Source organism: Giraffa tippelskirchi, chromosome 13 (genome assembly GCF_054371585.1).
Source record: "Giraffa tippelskirchi isolate mGirTip1 chromosome 13, T2T-mGirTip1v1.2.pri, whole genome shotgun sequence".
Classification (NCBI taxonomy): domain Eukaryota; kingdom Metazoa; phylum Chordata; class Mammalia; order Artiodactyla; family Giraffidae; genus Giraffa; species Giraffa tippelskirchi.
This window is the reverse complement of record NC_137287.1, coordinates 81289104-81310524: the sequence shown is the minus strand read 5'-3', so window position 1 is coordinate 81310524 and position 21421 is coordinate 81289104. Positions and strand designations below refer to the sequence as shown.

Genomic DNA, 21421 nt, shown 5'->3' with positions numbered 1-21421 from the left:
TGGTTGATTGGCTGTGCAGTTGGGAAATGTCTGCCCAATAACCAATGCACAGAGTTGCAGGTGTGCATTTCCAGAAAGCAGGCCTTACATTTCTTCTTTCTTCAGACAATGGTCATAGTAGCTGCACTTTCTTTGGCAGATGTAGTGCTGGAGAAAGCCATGCACAAGTGCATCCTGAAGCCCCTGAAGGGCCACGTCGAGGCCATGCTGAAGCACTTCCACGTGGCCGATGGCTCATGGAAACAACTCAAGGAGAACCTGCAGCTTGTGCGGCAGAGGAATCCACAGGAGCTGGGTGTCTTCGCCCCCACCCCTGACTTTGTGGACGTGGAGAAAATCAAGGTCAAGTTCATGACCATGCAGAAGATGTATTCACCAGAAAAGAAGGTCATGCTGCTGCTGAGAGTCTGCAAGCTCATCTATACCGTCATGGAGAACAACTCAGGTGAGGCCACCACCCCTTCTGGGCTCTTGGCCCTCCAATGGGGCTGGGACGTGTTGGGCTTTCCAATCCCCAACTGCTCTTCCTTTCAGCTTCTTGACTTCATCAAGGGGCTCACGAAAATGCAGGTGTTACTCTAGTATCTGGCAAATTAGTCCAAACTAATTTGCAACAAACTAACAGCACCAAAAATCCAGGGCAGGGCAACAAGAGTTTTGTACAATGCCAGTTTATAAAAGCTTTAGTTCAGAAACTTTCCTGGCAATCCAGTGGTTAAGACTCTGCCCTTCCAACGCAGAGGGCAAGAGTTAGATACCTGGTCAGGGATCTAAGATCCCACATGCCTTGTGGCCAAAACATCAAAACAAACAGAAGCAGTATTGTAACAAATTCAATAAAGACTTTAAAAATTGGTCCATATCCAAAAAAAAAAACCAAACCTTAAAAAAGTTACGTTAAGCTAAAAAAATAAAAAAGATTTAATTCAGGGCAGTGGATACAGACTCAGTCTTGGGGTCTGAGTTGAGACCCTGGCTCTGGGAATGGGTTCATTAACTGTGGGGCTTCAGCCTCCGTAATCAACCTTCCAAGCTGCAGTTCTGTTCTTGTCCTGGGTATGACCCTAGCCTTCCTCCTAAGGTGGGCATTAGACAGGTCAATGTTTGCACAGCCCCAAGCATGGTGGAAATAGTCCCGATTATTCCTGTTGTTACTGCATTCTGGCCAGTGAGAGCCTGTGTCCGTGACAGCATCTGTCAGAAACTTGGAGCGTTCAGCTTTCATTACAGTCATTTATTGGCCATCCCTTCTTTGCTCTGAGCTGATGTAGTGCAGTAGGAATTACACGTGTCAGCCCTTGGGTTTCCCCAGGGCTTCTGCTTGTAGATGCGAGAGTGACCCTGATTAATGGGTAGTGATGAGCCCTGTGGTACCCCAGGTCTTGGGTGGGCCTTTTTAATTCCCTGGATGATCACAGTGTTTCCAGTGAGTGAAATCGCTTCATGGAGAGGCAGCAGAGAGAAAACACAGGCTCTGTTTCTCATGGCTGGAGGAGGTCACCATGGGCATGCACTTTGCAGATTGTTGAGCAGAAATGTTAACACGTGAGTTCCCGGGCTGGTGATGCTGGCAGATGAACACCGCCTCTGAAGCATACTTCACATGCAAGAAATGTATTTTTTTTTATTTTTTGCCTGAGCCAAGCAGCCTGTGGGTCTTAATTCTCCAACCAGGAATCAAACTTGCGCCCTCTGCCTTGGAAGTGCAGAGTCTTAACCCCTGGATGGCCAGGGAAGTCCCAAGAAGTATATTTTCTGTAGTCGGTCAAATCATTTATAGGAAGTACCCCACATTATATCTGCACAGGATTCTGTTCTCAGGTAGTTTCTCAACCTCAGCACTAATAACATTACACCGGGCTAGTCCTTTGCTGTGGGAACATCCCACTTCCTCTAGGAAGTTTATCGGCATCTGGATGCATGCTATTTGCACGCCCACCTTCCCGTCATGAGTGTGAAAGATGTCTCCAGAGAATGCCAGACTTCCCTGGGAGGCAGAGTCACCGCTAGTTGAGAATCTCTGTCGTAATAAAACATAGTACGGACTGACCATTTTTTTGGTCAGATATTAATCAGATGTATTTATTCAATGTACACTGATTGAGCACATTTAAGTCAACTGAAAACGGAGAAGGACAAGTTATTCCTTGCTCCAGTTGGTTTTGGTCACAATGTTTTGGTTAATTTGCACAGAAAGCAATAGGAAGGAAGACACAAAGGAGAAACATCGTAAGTAGACATGCAAATGTTCTATTCTGTCACTTGCTGAAAAGTTAAACCCTTTAAAAAAAAAAAAAAAGGACTCTATTTTATTGCACTTGTGTGCGTGCTCAGTCATGTCCGACTCTTTGCAACCCTATGGACTGTAGCCCAGTAGGCTCCTCTGTCCATGGGATTCCCCTGGCAAGAATGCTGGAGTGGGTTGCCCACTCCAGCAGATCCAGCGGATCTTCCTGACCCAGGGATCAAGCCTGTATCTACCTGCCTCTCCTGCATTGAGGCGGATTCTTTACCGCTGAGCCACCCAGGGAAACCCCGTTTTGCATGCATTGAGGCAAATCATGGAAATGGGAAAACAGTCTCCCCTGTGTTCATTGACTCGGACATTCATCCTGAAATTGTGAGTTAGGGTCAGCCTCTGATGAGGGCAATGGGGAGGAGCCCTCCTCACTGTAGGATTCCAGAAACACCCACCTCACTTCCCTTGCATGGCTCTTTGCTAATAAAAACAGCAAGTAGCACATGAAAGGGAGAAATGCGACTAAAAATACCCCGTCTATCCCCCCTTTTCTTCCTACTCCAGGGAGGATGTACGGAGCAGATGACTTTTTGCCGGTCCTGACCTATGTCATAGCGCAGTGTGACATGCTGGAGCTGGACACGGAGGTCGAGTACATGATGGAGCTTCTGGATCCGTCCCTGCTACACGGAGAAGGTAGCCGGTTTTTGGAGAAGTGGGAGGAACTGGGTGCTTTCCTTCAGTTTTCTTTTCTTTTCTTTGTAAATTGAGGCAGAGTTTGCAGAACATGAGATAACCATTTGAAAATGAGCAATGCAATAGCCCTTAGTACATTCATGGTTAAACTAAAATTAACTATTGTAAAGGGGACAATTCAGTAGCATTTAGTCCAGTTGCAATTTGGGGCAATCCTCCAACTCTTTTCAGCTCCAAAACATTTTCATCCCCTCCAATAAAACCTCAGATCCACCTGGTACTTACATGGGTGCTTCTCGACATATTCAGGGTTAATGGCCGTTTTACTTTTGTTCATTTATGAAAAGGTACTGACTTTTTTCCAGATTACAGAAGTCCTAGTGTTCGTCACAGGAAATTTGGAAAAGTCAGAAAAACACGCAAAACAATGCAACCCTGCCATAATTATACTTCACCGAGATTGCTTAGTTGCAGTAAAAAAAAAACATACCATTCAGTAGAATCAGGGCCTTTTTTTAAAAAGAAATGGTTCCTTTGATTTCACAGGGAAGCTGTAAAGTTTTGCTGCAGAATATTTCCACTGCCAGCACAACTGCCCACTGTTGTGTCAGTGAATCGGACAAAGACCTATCTTTTGTTTTCGTCTTTATTTTTTAAATTTGGTTTTCAAGATGAAAATGCATCAATGATTTCCTTTTCTTTAAGAAAAAAAAAGATAGCACCTGCTCATCGTTAACATACAACCACAGTGGAGTAAAAAAAATCTGGGCGATTTGCTTTCAGCTTAGTCAGTTCAGTCATCCTCCTCCTGTCTGCCTCATTCCAACACGTCTTCACAGCACTCCCTCTCCTTACACAAGGGTTAGGTATTTTATCATGTAAATAATTAGGGTGTTTGTCACTGTGGTGCACAGGCCTGAAATAACAAGGGCTCTTGTGTGAGCTTGTCTTAAAGGGGAGCAGATCAGCGCTTGTTCGGCCTGTGTGTCTTGACAGTTCATTTCATGTGTCTCAGCCCACACTGACTCTGAGTGATGAATTGGCGCCTAACATTTTTTCCTCTAGTGAGTTTTAGTCTGGGCTTGAGTAAAAAAGGTCCATCCACATGCCGATAGGATTCTCCGGGGAATGTATCATCCTGAGATTTTCCCTGGAGGAGATGGCAGTGCACTGTCACCCCCCAAACGTGTGCATTAGTTCCCTTGGTCCCCAGGGCCTGGCTCTGGGCCAGAGGGTCTGACCTCCAGGGAGCCCTGTGGTCCCCCTCCACCCCTGCAGGGACCCACTCACTCAGGACCCGTGATGAGTATCTTTTCATCCATCCCTTTACCTCTTCCTGGTTTATCTCCCCTCATTAATATAAACCAACGCTGAGGCCAGACCCTCCAGGATAAACTGCCCAGACCCTGCCTGGAGCCTTCCTCCCCGGCTCTGCCCTGGGATTCCCAGGAGGGAAGAAGCATGTGGCTTTGTCCAGGGACCAGGAGGAAACATAAATTCATCTCTGTGCCCTTTTCTTTCTTCTGTGGCATTGTTGTTATAATTGTATATGCATTGAGGATTTTTTTGAGCTTCAGTCATGTTTAATTCTAGTAATAAGTGTGCTGAACTCTTGGGGCTTTGGGGAAAAGGGCATGCCAGCCTCCCTCAGAAAATTACCATTCTGTTGCTGACAGTGTGTACTTGGGACAAACACGTGCTTACATCCTGTGACCTGAGGATGGAGACAGCCACTTCCTGTCACCTTTCCCAGCATTTCTCAGAGTGAGGCACTGCCCAGGGTTCTGGGTCAGTGACAGGTGGGTAGGTCCTCACCTGCAGGAATCACAGAGAAAGACAAGGACGCAGTTAGAAAACACACATAGCAGTCAGTCAACTCGGGGTTTCACTGGAGCCCCCCTTCACTCAGCCATGTCCTGGCTTCTTGGGCTCCTTGCTGGGAGAACCGGGCGGCCCTGACAGGCTGGCAGACCAAGAGGAGACGCACGGCTGGTCCCGCCCTGCATCCTGCCCCACTGCCCAAAGCATAGCCCACATCAGTTTTCTGCTGTTTAAGCAGGTAGTTTCATTTACAGAAAAGACATCATAGAATCCCTTTGACATGCACAGCCCTAGTGGCAGGGTTAGTTTTGCTGAAATTTAAACCTTACTCTAATTGCATCCACATGTTTCCAAGTGTGGTCAATTTTGTGCTTCCAGCATTTGGAGTTTTCTCCTCAGTGGCCTGAACTTTGAGCCATGGAGTGAAAAATTTGACATTCAAAGGAAACCACCCCCCTCCCCAACTCAACAGTCATGGTTGCTCCAAGTCCGAGCTCCAATTCTGACACCTCCACAAGCCTCTCTTGAGTCCTTAGGTCCATGTTGGTTTTTGCTGAAATCCTCTGTGTCACATTTAAATTCCATACTACTGAGTTTCCCACTCAATCATGTGATTTGTTCATGGGGAAAATATTTAGTAAAATTCAGCCAGTCAAAACTCTCTACTGTGTACTGTGGGGGCTGCCCTAGGAAGCTTACAGCTGAGTGTGGTAAATCTGCTAAATTAGTCAAATGACTGAACAAAAAGGCTGACCTATGATGGATGCATAGAAGGCGTGCTGCTCAGAGTGGGTGAGAGGATGCTACAGTAAGTGATAACCTCCAGGGACGTCCCTGGTGGTCCAGTGGTTAGGACTTCACCTTCCAATGCAGGGGATGCAAGTTCGATCCCTGGTTGGGGAGCTAAGCTCCAACACGCCTCCCTGCCAAAAAACCAAATCGTAAAACAGAAGCAATATTGTAACAAACTCAGCAAAGACTTTTAAAATGGTCCACATCAAAAAATCTTAAAAAATGACCCCCAAATCTCTGCCAGTGACCTGAAAACCACAAAACTTGTTTCTCAGATTCCACGTCCAGTATGACTTAGGGGGGCATTCAGCTCATTTCCTAGATGGTGGACCACCTGCCATCTTGAGTGTTGCCACTCGTTGACCAGAGAGAAAGTTCTCTTGGGTCTTGTGTTAACACTCAATACTTTGGCGGTGGAAGTGACACTTGGCAGGCAAAGCTCATTTAACCACAGCTAACTTCTGGTCCCTGCATGAATAATACTCCAATATCCGTTTTCTTTTAATGCATTTATGGAGCAGGGACTCAGATTCTAATTTTTACAAACTCAGCCCAGCTCTATACCGAGCTCAAGGTGGAGATTCAACAGGTATTTGGACGAAGAATGTCTCTCAGTCCACAACGTGCAGTGCCCAGTTGCGGAGTTTGTAATAAACATCTAGTGCGCCCCCTGGTGTTTTCTCCAGTGAAGAGCTTACAAGTTCCAGAAAGGCACCTCATCGTATTGGGTTAGCCAAAAAGTTCTTTGGGGTTTTCCTGTAACATCTTATAGGAAACCCAGAATGAACTTATTGGACAACCCTATAGTTTAGAACCAAACTGTGAACACATTTACATGCCTTTCAGAGTATTGTGTTTTTAACAGTCCTTCAGACATAAGAGGACTTCCCTGGTCGCTCAGCTTGTAAAGAATCTGCCTGCAATGTGGGAGACCCCAGGTTCAATTCCTGGGTCATGAAGATCCCCTGGAGAAGGGAAAGGCTACTCACTCCAGTATTCTTGCCTGGAGAATCCTCGTGGACAGAGGAGCCTGGTGGGCTACAGTCCATGGGGTCGCAAAGAGTCAGACACAACTGAGCAACTCAGCACAGCACAAACATAGGAAATTATTCCCAAATGCACCAGCAAAAAGGGTGTCACTTCCTTTTCCTTGTAAATTAACCTTTTCCTAAGTGTCCTGTTCTGTGAGTCCCTATATAAGGGTAGGAAAGGGAAACGGGAGGGAGAGGTTATTTTGAAAAACCCATATTATTGTAAGCACACTTGTATATTGTGTATTTATTTCAAAGTGTATAGTTCACTTAAAGTTTAGAACATATGAATTCTTAAATGAGAAGCTTCAAAGCAGGTGGTGCTGGGAGGTGTGTGGACTCCTGTTCCTACCGGACAGCGTTCTGACCTCAGCAGTGGACCCTGCCACCCTCACAAGCCGCCCCCACCCACCCACCCAACATGTCAGGCTCCAGCGCTCTGACCTTTTCTGGCAAAGCGTTTTCACAGTTGCACTTCGGTTGATTCTGTGAGTCTCAGCTTTGGAATGGAAATTCCATCAGTGAAAGCAGGGCCTGGTCCTCAGTCCCCAGGCAGTGGCTCAGGCCTGGGTTAGTTGCACATCCGTGGGGAGGAATGCAGGAATGGATGGAAGAGGATTCTCTTGCTCAAAAAAAAAAGCAAAAATGCATGTGGAAGAGACGAGGCAAGGTGGAGCCTGAGCTCCGACTCTGTGTTTCCCCTCCTGTGGTCCGCAGAGGTGAACCCCTGGAGAACTCACTCTGTCTACCCTTTCCAGGAGGCTATTACCTGACGAGCGCCTATGGGGCCCTCTCCCTGATAAAGAACTTCCAAGAAGAGCAGGCGGCGAGGCTGCTCAGCTCCGAGGCCAGGGACACCCTGAGGCAGTGGCACAAGCGCAGGACCACCAACCGGACCATCCCCTCGGTGGATGACTTTCAGGTGCGTGGCCAGTGGCCGGGGTGGGCCCAGCTGCTTCCTCACAGCCCACACGGCTCAGGGCGCCCCCGCTTCGTCCAATCATCCGGTGGAAAAGGGATATTTTAAACCACCTTCTGACCTTGTTGTTTCACTTCTCTCTTTTCCTTAAAAGAGTGTGTGTGTGTGTGTGTGTGTGTGTGTGCGCGTGTGTGGATTTGGCCCAAGTATTGCTGCCCTTAAGGAAATAGTCAAATGAGGGCAGGATTTCCTCTTGAAGGTTCAGCATGGATACTGAGCACCTGGGCGCTCAGGAAACCTACAGGAAGGATGCTTTTGGCACAGGTGGCAGACAGGCGACCTGCCCTATGGAAACAGCCCTGTGAGGCCCTGCACTTGACCTGGCCTCTGTGAGAAGATAGAGGGGTGCAGTGACCCCGTTCCTTTTTCCTCTCCCTGCCCCCTCTCCCCAAAACAGAAGACCCTAGTGTCTCATCGGCAGTGTAAGTTCTGGCAGCCTGGTAGGGCCAGAGCTGAAGCGTGAGTATCTGAGCCCAGTCTTGCCTGGATTCCCCTTCCAGAATTTTCTCTGTCCACGAACTGGTGCTGGGAAGGCAGGGTTTCTATGGAGCGTGCTTCCTGGAGAGGAGAGGTGGGTTGAGGCTGGAGAAATCTTGACCCAACACAGGATCACTTCATGGGCTCACAGCCTATGAAATGATGAGCAAGTCTGCACAGGTCTTCCAATACTATTTCAAAAGCTTCCAGCAGAACTGTGAACCCAGACTGTGCTTTGCGTCCACGTGCCACGTGGTGAATTCCCAAGCAGACCAGATTTGTCTCCGTGTCCTGATTCACTTTCCTTGCCTTTTTTGCCTTTTTAATGCTCTGAAAACACTCAAAAGGTACATTTGGTTTAAAGGAGCCTGTTGTGGAAAGGCAGGGTCAACAAGGTGTTCTTGAGGATAGCCGTGTTCCCAGAAACTTCCTCCCCAAGCACATAAATCTAAAGGGCAAGAAGGCATCCTGTGCACTGCCCACCCCTGGAATGGTTGAAGAACATCCAAGTGTTAAGGGATTTAGCATTCACAGGCCCTTGGGATGCAGTGCTTGTCAGCGATCTAGGCAGGGGGTTCCTGAGGCTACCCAGCCTCTAAGGAGAAGCATGGAAAGAGGGCAGGAGAAAAGGAAAATGCCTGTCCTTCCAATTCCCACCTCCCCCTAGTCCCCTGTCTCTATCTGGAGCTTCTCAGCCAGAGACCCCCAGAGTCCACGGAGCCCTTGTCTCTCTCACACCCCTCCCCACCGGCCTCACTCACCTTACAGACGGGCATCTTCTTAGAATAGGCCCAAGACGGGGATTGTCGGCACTCAGCTTGGCTGTAGGAGCAAAGCCAGGAAGCGAGGCTGCACTCGAAACACCTAAGTCAGGCTCGCAGACACATGCGTCTGCTCACGCTGGAGTGGCAGCACCTCACCTCATGGGCAAGAGGCTGGAACGCTGGCCCTGCCACTCACCCGCTGTGCCACCTTGGGCAAGTTACCTAGCCTCTCTGTGCCTCAGAGAGCACCTAGGCCTGGTCAAATGGGGATAATGTAGGCCTCCTCCACAAAGTCCTCTTTAGGAGTCAGTAAGTAAATGCACACCAGGCGTGTGGACCTCGTGTGCTGGGGGTCAGATGCGGGAGGAGAGAGGAGGGGTAAGTAAAACAGGGCAGGTGTGTATTCAGAGGTGCCCTGAAATGTTCCGGTTCAGAGCCTCAACTTTATCATCCATGTGGAGAGTGCACTGTCTTTCCCGAAAGAGCTCTCTTTTCCATCAGCCCAGGAAACCCTCAGGGGAACCTCATGGGACCCAGGCAGAAGACTTCACTCCCCTTCACGCCTGAGTAGGGCGGCCACGTTTTGAAAAGGAAGGTGTATTTATTTTCTGTCTGAAAATCCGATGTAACAGGGTTTTACCTGGTAACCCCCACTCCTAAAGAAGTGGAACTGAAGAATAATTCGGGGCCACAGACTCTGGGAGAACCAAGCAGGAGGCTGGGACACCTTGCCCCTGGTCAGGACCCCAGTCTGTCCTGTGATACCGCTCGCCTGGCACCGCTTATGACGCGGGGCCTGCCAACAGCCCCGCCACCGACACCTTCCTTTTCCACATGGCAGCACCCTGCACCCAGTCAGCGCATCTCCCAAGTCTTTTCACAGAATCCACATTCCCCCCCACTACCACCACCACCAGCTTTCCCGCAGGGCACACAGAGCCACCTGGAGCCTTGCGTTGGGTTCAGCGGTGTGAAATTGCCCGTAGGGGAGGGGAAGGATGGTCAGCTATCCGCAGTAACACCACAGCCCCGGCTTGGGCTTTGTAAAAGGTAGTCCAGAGCCAACAGGGCCTGTGCGCTTGTGTCCTCATGTGTCTCTCCCTGCTGTCCCGGTTCAGGCTCTTCTGTCCTTTGGTTTATTTTTCAAGCTGGGAATAAACCCAGCATCAGTTCTAGTTGACACTCTCTCTCTTTTTTTTTTTTTTGGCTTGTGAACAACAGAAATTTATCTCTCACAGTTTTGGAGGCTAGAGGTACAAGATCAGGGGAGCAGTAAGTTGACACTCTTGACCAGGAATTTCTCAGCCCAGCTTTTTGAGACGGACTGAAAGAGCAAGGCTGAACAGACTTCCTGCTTCTGACATTTGGGATGAATTACAGGGCTTCCCTGGTGGCTCGTTGGTAAAGAATCCGCCTGCCAATGCAGGAAACGCGGGTTCGATCCCTGGGTTGGGAAGATCCCCTGGAGAAGGGAATGGCAACCCACTCCAGTATTCTGGCCTGGAGAATCCCATGGACAGAGGAGCCTGGCAGGTTACAGTCCATGGGGTTGCAAAGAGTCAGACACAACTGAGCGACTACATAACAACAACAGTACAGCAACCCAGACCATACAGTGTGCTCTCCACTGTCCCGATTGGGGTCAGCCCTCTTCCCTACCTGGGAGGCCTCGTGTCCTGACACGGGAAGTCCCGGTGAGGCTCACCTGTGAGCCCTCTCCTTGGCATCCCACGGGTTCACCTGTGCTGTCTCTCTTCCTCTCCTGACTCTGTCCCCTGCAGAATTACCTCCGAGTTGCATTCCAGGAGGTCAACAGTGGCTGCACGGGAAAGACCCTCCTTGTGAGGCCGTACGTCACCACCGAAGATGTGTGTCAACTTTGTGCGGAGAAGTTCAAGGTGGCCGACCCCCAGGAGTACAGCCTCTTCCTCTTCGTTGACGAAACGTGGCAGCAGCTTGCAGAGGACACGTACCCACAGAAGATCAAGGCCGAGCTGCACAGCCGGCCGCAGCCCCACGTCTTCCACTTCGTCTACAAGCGCATCAAGAAGGATCCTTACGGCATCATCTTCCAGAACGGGGAGGAAGGCCTCAGCGCTTCCTAGGGGACTCGTGAGGCTTCCCAGTGCTGCGTCCAAAGGGGGAGACTTAGAAACCTGGCCTCTGGCGTCCATGGGCTTGTGCAGTCACCTCCTTGAGGACCCGTGACCGAGCCATCCACAGGCCCACTTGGCCAAGGGCATCTTTAACCACAACTCCCCAGCGAGCTCACTGAGGTTCGGCAAAGAGGAGGATCTGTCCTTCAGAGGTGGAGAGTTGCATCCAGTGGTTCGAGTGTCCCCAGATGGCTTGCTGCCTACCCTTCAGCCAGGTTTTGGGTTGGCTCACGTGTATGTACTGAATAAACATTTTAAGTACCAGCTCTTCTCTCGAGTTCAACAGCAGGCGTTTGACAAGACTGTCCGATGCAGTGCATCAAGGACCTCTCAGTTCTGTGGATGCCTTCATCCACCCTTCCTTCCTTCCTTTTTTTTTTTTTTTTTTTTTTTTACAAAGAGCCTTTGTGTTTTTATATATTTCATAGAAGATTTTATAGCAGTTGCAGGTAAACTGTCAGGATTGGTTTTTAAAATATTTTTGTTACTTTTAAGATATTCTATAATTATGCATGTGATTTTAACATTGAATGATGCAAAAAAGAAATCTCTTGCTGGATTTGAGAGTATTGCATTTTAAAAGTCTCTCTTCCGTAACTGGATGTTTCGGCCACTTTGTGGGGAGAGACTGTTGGGTTTCTTACAGCGATGTATTTCTGACACTGGCCACAGAATGCCTTTGGGAATCTGATTTACTGTTGTTACCTTGTTCACACTCAGTGCTATCATGTTGTTTTGTGTTTTCACCAAGTGATGCTGAGGATCAAGAGAGAAATGAATGTAGAGAGAGACTGAGAGGGAAATACAGACTCTTAACAGAAGACTGAGGAGTGGAGCCTGCTGGTTCAGGCTCCTTAAAGGAAGTGGGAAAAGGAGATAGAAGGAACCACCTATGCTGAAAATACTGTAAATATGCAGTGAGGTTTGCAAAATCTGTCCCAGGTTATTTGCTTTTGGAAGCAATTTTGAAAACCCCATGAGAAAAAAAAAAAAATAGAGCAATACTTTTTTCACCCCTTTTCCACATATCAAAACTAACAGCATCAAATCCTTTGGAGCAGAAACCACATAATGTGAGTTTCATCGAGTTAAATAAATGCCATTTGGAAAGGAGTTTGCCGATGCACCAAAAAAGCCTGTCTGTGTTGTAGGAATGTGTGGTGAAGTTCAATTTCTGTTTTACGAAACCTGTTTGGGTGGGGGTCAGGGGGTTGCACAGAGAATGAGTTCTTATATCCGTGTCACACAGGTAGTTATGGAAATATGTTATTGTACTGTGTAAAGATGCCCAGTCATCTGATTTGTTTGGCTTTCTACTTTGTACCTTTTCAAGCTTTTGCTATACATCTGGAACCCTCAACACATACTGTGTTGTACTTCCTTTTGTAGATGATTTTTAATGGAGTTTTGCACATAACTCTTTGTAATACTGTACGATAATTCATGTGTGAAAATAATTCTTGCAATATCCTCACGTTGTCTTTTTTTCTTTGAGAAGCGGGGTGTAATGATGTACTGCAGAGTGTTATGTAAAACTGGAATCCACGCTTGTGTTTGTGGCTATATAATCCTCAGACAGGAAACAGAAAAGTTTATGTTGTTGTTTTGGTTTTTTTTTAGCCAGCTCATGTTCTGATAAGAGGCAAAAATCCAGCAGCAGAAGGAAAAGATGGTGTTCTAACCTGAAAAAATTTGGTGTTTCTGGGAGCCCTGCAGACACTCCTCTCCCCGCTCTGCCCCCTCTCTCCCCCACCCCTGCTGCCCAGGTCTTATGTAACTTCTAAAGTGCCCAGGCTTAGAGTTTAGGGTTGTTGCAAAACCAACGTTGCAGAAGCTGCCCTGTTCCTGCTGCTTGGAGCCAAGCCTGGCAGAGAGCAATGGCACGATAAGTCCTTGTTGATGGAACAAACTTTCTAACCCAGCAGGAGGATGGGCACTTTAAGATCAGAGCTATAGCTGAGCGGCCTGCTTGCTTTGTATATTTACAGTGAAGTGCAAGTGACAGTTCGGACCTGATGGTTGTGAGAGCGTCAGCTCTTCTTATCTTCAGAAGTCGGTACACCGCTGATTTCATGCAGCTCACAATGTCTGAATGGGGGACAGCCGGAGTAAACTTCGGTGAGATCAAAATAGGATGCTGGTGTGAGCAGAAGAAAACATCACAAGACAGCCCCTGGTTTTGTCCTTGGGCAATGTTTCCATGCTAACATGACAGCATCACATGTCTCCTCACTTTTTTTCCCCCCACTCCGACAGTTCTCACTTCTCAAATTGCCAGGAAACAGATTTTGCTGCAGTTTGGAAGGAGTCAGAGGAGCATAAAAATATACATGCTGGGTGGAGGGAGAGGAAAACGTATTTCCAAATCTAAAAATATAAAAGTTGAGTGCCAGCCAGAGGAAAGGATTTTTTTTTTTTTTTAACGTTACATGCACTGCCAAGTATTCTCTCCTCGGGGGACAGAGAATAGAAATAGAAACTGTTCATGTAGTTCAGTACTGTGTGGAAGTTACAACTTTAGATCTGTAAGGAAATACAGAAGGCAGGAAACCCAGCCATGAATGCGTTCATTCATAAATGCGGCTTCGCGTCTGCTGGGCAGCTCTTCCCTTCATCTTTAAGAATCTGGAAATGAGAGAGTGCTCTGATAGTCTTCAGCACTGCCCATTTACTCCCCCGAAGGTCTGAGAGGAAGGGTTACATACATGGACACAGCTATTTTCCTCACCTGGCAGTATCTGATGGTAAAAATCCTAAAAAGTAATCATTTTCCAAGCCCATGTTCATGATGGTGAATTTGAGAGCAAAAGTGTTGGTCATTTAGTGAGCCCTGATCAACTTGGACATAGGGGAAGGTTCACATAACATGGCAGAATCCTAAACGGATTGTAGAAAAATAGAAGAGATAGACAGAGGAAGATCTGGTGGTTGGTCTCAGAGAACACGTGCTTATTTGAAAAAGATGTCTCGCTCCAGCATGGAAGGATGGGTGGCAGGTGGCACCATCTCCCCCCTTGGAACAGTGACTTTGTCAGGAAGGTATGCAGGGGGAGTTTTATAAAAAATTATTCAGAAAGATCTGGGCCAATATGTTTAATAAAGTGGTAGCCAGACCCCTGCTCAACAGGCAAGTCTGCAGGCGGGGGGCAGCTTTGATTGAAGTTAGCGGGGGTTTGGAGGGGCAGTTTCTTGTCTCGAATCTAACCTTCAAGAGTTGGAAGTTGCCTGAATTCTGAAATTCTGTACGTAGTAGACATTTAGAATATCATATGAATGGATCTGAGTATTTCCTTCAACCAAACACAGATCCGCTGTAGCGTCTCCTGGACTCTGGCTCTCGCCCTGGATGGGAGGATGCTCAGAGCCTGTGGACAAAGGCTGGGGGCTGAGGCTGGGGTGGGGGGTAAGGCCAGGTTCAACTCAGTGCTCTGGTTTCCTCCAGGGTAGCATTTCTTAGCCCTCGTGGACCCTGGAGGTGAGATCGGCATACATGTCTGCAGCCAGCCACCCCCCACGCCCCCACCGCCTCCCCACCCCCCCGCCCCCACCGCCTCCCCACCCCCCCACCCCGTGGTCCCTGGGAAAGTGTCACCTCATACAGCTGAAAGCATTCTAACCCCCACCCCCACCCCAATTGAATTTCACTCCTCCCCTCCCCACCCCAGGACCCTGAAGGGGAGGGGCAGTTTAGTTTTTAATGAGTTGGGCGGGCTCTGACTTTTCCCTTGGGCCTTTCCACACCATGCTTATCTAGTTCTAGGGGAGATGTAGAGTGAGCCAAGCCCCTCTGCCAACACCCGCCCCCTCCGTTCCCCTCACCTCTGTCCCCAGGGCTCAGTTCTGCAGGTCCTATTTTCCCATCAGGTTTTCAGCTTCCACTGCTTCTTCAGCTCACCTGCAGGCCTTTAAAACCCCGATGGCCAAGCTGTCCAGACCATCGGAATCTCTGCACATGGGATCCAGGCAGCAACTTTTACTGAAATCTCCAAGGTGATTCCACTGGGGCTGAGAAATACCAGGATAGAGCAAGACACAGATCTTAGGAGAGAAACACACCTGGGAGAGGTAAGACCTTGTCTACAGCCCCAAACACCTAATCAAGTACAACTCCTTGGTCTCATCTGCCTCATTTCAGGTAAAGACCATAGAAAATGTGCTTGTAGCATGGTGCTGTTCCATGCAAATAGGAAGCAAGCCACATAAGTGATTTTCAGTATTCTAGTAGCCACATTAAAGACACAAGAAAAACAAATGGATGAAATCAATAGCACTATATTGCAGTATTACTAATAATTGATTTGATTTTGGTAATCTATTTAACTCATGATATCCCAAATATAATAGTTCTACAATTAATCTAAAATCTTAGAGATATTTTAATTAATTTTTTTTCATTTTTCTTCAAAATCTTGTGTGTACTGGGCACATATGTCACATCTTATTAGCCAGATGTCAAATGTTTAGGAGCCAAAATTGGCTCGTGGCTACTATATTAGAAAGCTCAGTTCTACCAAATTCGCTAGGAACTATTTAAGAAGCTGAAGAATGTAGCTATAGATGCATATAAAATAAAATCACGTCCAGAGCATCTATCCACAAAACACACAAACATGCACACTGTCAAACAGACACTTCTTAGCAGCCAAGGTACTAACAGCATCTTCCTCTTAACTCCTCTGAGAGCCACACAGCACTGAATTAATCCATGTGAAGTCTTAGTACCCAGTTCTCCACCAGCACATTGAATATTAGTTACTATTATCAACTTTGAAATCAACTTTGAAAATTATTGGTTATTTCTACTTCCTCATCCATGTTACTATCTGCTGGCAATTTTTTTTATGAAAAAAAAAGGCAGTAACAGGTACCAAAGGTTTAATATTTATATATGTGTATATATATATATATATATATATATATATATATATATATATATATATATATATATATATATATTTGTGTGTGTGTGTGTGTGTGTGTATAGGGCTTCCCTGGTGGCTCAGATGGTAAAGAATCCACTTTCAATGCAGGAGACCCAGGAGATGTGGGATCAATCCCTGGGTTGGGAAGATCCCCTGGAGGAGGAAAGGGCAACCCACTCCAGTGTTCTTGCCTGGAGAATCTCCATGGACAGAGGAACCTGGCGGGCTAGAGTCCAGGGGGTCGCAAAGAGTCGGACACGACTGAGCAACAAAGCACAGCACAGCACACACACACACACACACACACACATATAGAGAGAGTGTTCATGTTCCCAGGTGGCACAGTTGTAAAGAATCCGCCTACAATACAAGAGACACAAGAGATGCGGGTTCAATCCCTGAGTCAGGAAGATCCCCTGGAGGAGGAAATGGTAACCAACTCCAGTAATCTTGCCTGGGAAATCCCATGGACAGAGGAACCCGATGGCCTCCAGTCCGTGGGGTCACAGACATTTGGATACGACTGAGCACTGAGCACTTGTATGTGGGATGCCCAGTGTGGGAGAATTATCGTGGATGCCTTCCGTTAGTCTTGTTGTTTATGATGGAGGTGATAATGGCAGTGATGGCGGATACATGTGTGAACTGGGAGGATTTTCCCAGCGTTCCCTCCTGGCTAACAGCATTAGCAGGGCCCATGCCAGTGGTGACTATTGCTAACAGCAGGCAAAGAGAGGAAGGGCGATTGCAGGGGGAGCCAGAGTGAGCTCCCAGAAGGAACCGGGTCTGCCCCTGAGGTTGCCTGCAGCAGCGTTTCCCAGAATGGAATGACATAAGGAAAAGTGCAACTACTGTCAGTGATTATTTCCATAGCTTTTCCTCTTTTAGTTGTATTTTTTATATTCACTTATTCATTTAGATATTTATATATGCATGTCTATTATTTAACTGGATTACTCTGAAATACATTAGGCTTTTGAAAGAAGAAGCAGGTGTCATTTGATGTGATTTTCCTTATCTCTAGTGTCCTTGCTTCCTACTTGCTGCCAATTCTACAGAATATGAGAGAGCCTCCCTCATGCCTCAGCAGCTCCTAGGACAGGGCCGTGCAGGAACCCAGCTGGCCAGGGTGCTTCCAAGCCTGGGAGCAGCTGGGATGCTTGGTGGCACCAGGGGTGGGGGTGGGAGTGGGGGTGGTTCCTTTCATGGAGACCTAGTGCCTCTATTTATATACATGTAAGGCCAGGTTGCCAGGGGCTCAGAGGACGGGGAGCTGGTAGAGAGGAGCCCAGGTCAGGAGAGCTGTGGGTCAGCTTTAATCCCACAGTCTCACATGAAGTCCAACTCAGTCCTCCCCTCTGCCTGCTCCCCACTTGTATAGCATCTTGGGCGGATAGGCCTTGGTGAGCCTCACTGGTCTCTCCCCACATCTCTGCTGCATTGGGTGTCTCTGCTACTAGGAAGCCTTATGATGAATAAGAGCAGAGTCACCCTAGTCCAGGTGCTGGAGCATCTAAATCGTCCTAGAAGGCTTTGAAAGCACCACAGGCTGCCTGGGGCTGACCCACCCTGACCTGTTCTGTTATGCTTTGACAAAAGTGTTTAGATACTTCTTGTCTGCAGCAGCCATCACAGAGCCTGGTGCACAGTGGATGCTCACCCAGCCCAGGTCCTGCCATGTGGCAAGTGCTCAACCAGTGTGGGCTTGACACATCCCGGGAGCTCAGCAAGCACGGGGTTTGGCATACACCGGGCCCTCCCTTGGTAGAAGGTTTGTCACTTAGCAGGCATTCTCCTAGCATGAGTCCTGGCATGTGACAAGTGCTCAACCAGTATGACATGGCACACATTGGGCACTCACCTAGCACAGTGCCAGGCGCACAGTGCCAGGCACACAGTGCCAGGTGCACAGTGCATGCTCACCCTGCTCAAGGCTGACCATATCCTGGGTCCTCACCTGGCCCAGAATTTGGCATACATGGGGCACTCATCTAGTGCAGGACCCAGCAAACCACCAGGGCTCCCTGGCATGGGGCTGGCACACAGTGGGTGCTCTCCCAGCACTGGACTTGGCACACACTGGGTACCTTCCTAGTGTGGTTTGACACACAGTAGGTCTCCTATCTCAGGCACCAACACACAGTGGGCACTCTCCTTATATGACAAGGACTAGCAAAGAGGAGGTGCTCTCCTAGCCAGGCCAGCCTGCACAATGACCAGATGATCCTAGATTCACAACTGCAGCCTCCCCAGTGATAATGGACAATACCTATATCCAGAGGAAAAGGCCCAACCTCCTCAGGCTTCCTCTCTGGACCTAGGACCTGCCCTCCATTCCGCTTGGTCTCCCTCCGCACCCTGGCCTCCCTGGAGCCCCCTGACTCAGCTCTGTGGCCTCCCCTCCCCTCACTCAGCTTCCCGGCAGCCCCAGCATCCCAGCACGTTGTCGTCGGAGTCACAGGTGGCACACAAAGGCCCTCGACCCCTGGGCCCTCTGGAGGAATGCCCGCTCTTATTAAGAAAAGTCAGAGGCGGGCTTGGGGGAGCCGGCCTCCCTGAGTGGGGCTAGAGCAGCTGGATCCCACTAATGAGGCCTCATTACGGCCAGGACCCAGTAAGGCTGCTGCGCTTGCTGTCCCCATGGCCAGAGCCAGAGAAAGCTGTCCAGCCAGGGCTGCCTGTTCTGGGCACCTGGCCCAGGCCAGGGCAGCCAAAGCCCAGAGCCCACCGTGAGTGGAAGTGAGCATTTGGGCATCGTGGGTGACTGGGCCTTCCTGGAGCCAGTGGCCCAGCCAGGGGCTTGGCCCTCAGTCTGGACTCGCAAGAAGTCAGTGGAAGTGAGCAGAGCGTGTCTGGGAAGCCGGCTGCATGAGGCTGGCCTGGAAGCAGCTCAGTCACTAGGGTCTGAGGCCATTCTCCTGGGAGACTTGCTTGAGCCAAGATCACTTCCCATCTTCTCTCCCAAAATGGGCATAGTAGCATATCCACCTCGAGGGCCTGTTGGGAGGATTAAATGAGTTAATATATATTAATATGAAGTCTTTAGGATAGCATCTGGCTCACAGTAAGCACTTAATATATATTATCTATTACTATTACTAATGATGCTCACTAGCTTCAAAGATGGGTAGATATGATCCCCATTTTAGAGATAAAGAAACTAAGACCAGACAAGTAAAGTAAGTTGCCTAAGGAGATACATGGAGGGAGATCCGCCAGAGCTGGGGTTTGAACCCAGGCCTGTCTGACTGTAAAGACTTTGCCCTTTAAAAATAATGATGTTGGGACTTCCCTGGTAGTCCAGCGGCTGGTGCTGCTTCTGCTGGGAGCTCCTCCCACCACTTTCAGGGCATCACTGCACCTCCTTCTGCATAGCGGACCCCTCGTGTTGTCTGTTACTTCCCGCCACAGTCCCATCCCCAACTCCAGCTCCAGGCGTCAGGCCCCCAGGCTCGGGCCTCCAAGGGGCACAGCCAGCAGGACTGAAGTGCTGAGCGCAAGGCTCAGTAGTGTGCTGCTCGTGAACGCCACCACTGCCTCCTGAGGGCTCAGTCAGCCTGTGACTCGCTGCTGGCCGCCCTCCCGGGCCCCTCCACACCAAGGGAGGAGCAGAGACCTCAGAGGCCCAAGTCTGGTCCCACTGCGCTTGGTCAGGCCTTGAACATCAAACATTAGGGCCTCGGTCTCTGCAAGAGGCCTTGCCCTTGCTCCACCTGTGAGGCCACCCTGGATCCTCAGTTGTCTCTCTTACGGCTATAACTGCTGCTTCGTGACCCCACCCATGTACTGTGCAGCTGCTACAATCCTCCTTGTGCCCCTAAGTAAACAAGCCTCAGACAGAATAAAACTGTTATTGTAGGATCAACATATAGGAAGCCTATTTGGCTGGGCTTTGTTTGGGAATGGATAAACTACGCCAGGCAGGCCTCAACACCTCTGAAAAAATGCCCCCTGGACCTCACGCTATTCCTAGGCCTGTCCCCAAAAAAGGCCCTAGGAGGGGGTGACAGGCTTAGCCAGGATTCTGTAGGGACCTGTCACACCAGGACTAGGAGCTGCCCTCTCCCAGGGCCAAGGTGGCCTTCAAGCCTCTTCATCAGGGCAGCCTTCTGTGTCCTCACCCTGCTCCCACCCCAACCCTAGTCATCCTTTCATGTTCTCGTGACTTGAGAAATTCCCCTTTGTGGTCACATTGAAGTTGCATTTAAAAATTATCTGTTTATCTCATTAATGGCTTACTTCCCCCTGGACTTCTAGCCCTGAGTGGGTCGGGGTGTGTTTTGTTCCCTTCTGAATTTCTTGAGCCTGAGGTAGGGCCTGGCACATAGTAGGTGCTTGTAAACCTTTGCAAGTGAATGCACACAGGCTCTGCTGGTTGGCTCTGGGTGCTCTGTGAAGGGTTCCTGGTACTGGGCCCCAGACCTCCCAGGACCATGTGAGGCTCAGGGTCTCCTCTAGGCAGTGCTGGGTGGGAGGTGACACCTTTGTGCAGGACAAGGGTGTCTGTGCCTTAGCGCCCACGTGCTGTGGAAGCCCGAAGTGGCCCCCCAGATGCGCCCACTGAGAGCAAAGGGTGCATGGCTAGGACGGCCACCATCCGGTGCTGGGACCTCTGGGTCTGCCTTCCCAAGTAGGCCTTCCTGGAAGGCGCAGGCCCGGTGAGACCATTCCCCGACGCTGCGCCTGTCGGTCAGTGTCAGCGTCTGGCAGCATGTCAAAGCACCAGGCCCATGTGTTAATTTGCCTGCATGCCATGAACCTCTCTCTTTCAAACTGAGGGTCAGTGTCACTACCGCGCTGTCCCTCAGAGGTCGTGCGGCTATGTCTCTGATCCTGGGTGTCCTCAGGGGCACCTGGCCATTTCTCTCAGGAGAACAGCCCACCTCTGGGAGACTGCCTCTGTCACTCAGGGCCTCTCTGGGCTTCTCTGTTGGTGACCCTCAGGGTCCTCTCTGGCCTCTTAGTGAGACTCCTCTGACCCCTCAGGCTCTGGCTCAGGGTGGCTGACTCAGTCGGAGGGGTGGAAGGGACATGGCCTGGGGGACGGGTCTGCTCACTCTTACAAAGGGACTTCCTGGGTTAGTCCCAACTGTGGGGTTGGGGTCCTCAGTGGGGCTTCAGGCCACCCAGTCCAGCCCCACAGCTCCCCAGGCAAGCAAGCCCGCATCCTTCCTTTGCGGTGAACCCCCTCATCAGCCCTTCCTGACCAGCCCCCTTTTCTGCAGCCCATGCTCTCTCAGCTCAGAGACCCTTTTCCAGAGTCACTCCTTCTAGTCCCCCTGAGGGAACTGGAACTAGAACTCCCCAGAGTCTGTCCTCCAAGTCTGGCATGGTGCCTACAACTCTGGTCTCCTCCCCCAACTCACAGCCAGCAACTCCCCCCCACCCCCAGCCCAGGTCAGCTTCCCCAGGGCTCCCCACCCCAGTCATGGGCAATTAGAGACGGCTCCCCTGGCCCTCCCATCCTGAGTCCCAGAATGCCTTCCTCAGGTCTGGCCCAGCTCAGTTGCTTCCCTCTTCTTGTACCCTACAGCCCTGACCATC

At 49.5% G+C, this 21421-nt stretch overlaps 1 protein-coding gene across 7 annotated transcripts in view; it reads left to right on the top strand.

Moving 5' to 3' along the window:
- RIN2 (Ras and Rab interactor 2) overlaps positions 1-12425 on the top strand; it is a 194106-nt gene extending 181681 nt beyond the window's left edge. For all 7 annotated transcript variants that reach the window (XM_081558602.1, XM_081558597.1, XM_081558598.1 and 4 more), the window contains 4 exons: positions 140-445; positions 2804-2935; positions 7338-7501; positions 10581-12425. In XM_081558602.1, the coding sequence (XP_081414728.1) occupies positions 140-445; positions 2804-2935; positions 7338-7501; positions 10581-10904 (926 nt within the window). In that variant the 3' untranslated portion in view covers positions 10905-12425. The remainder of the gene's footprint in view (positions 1-139; positions 446-2803; positions 2936-7337; positions 7502-10580) is intronic.
- The last annotated feature ends 8996 nt before the right edge of the window (positions 12426-21421 follow it).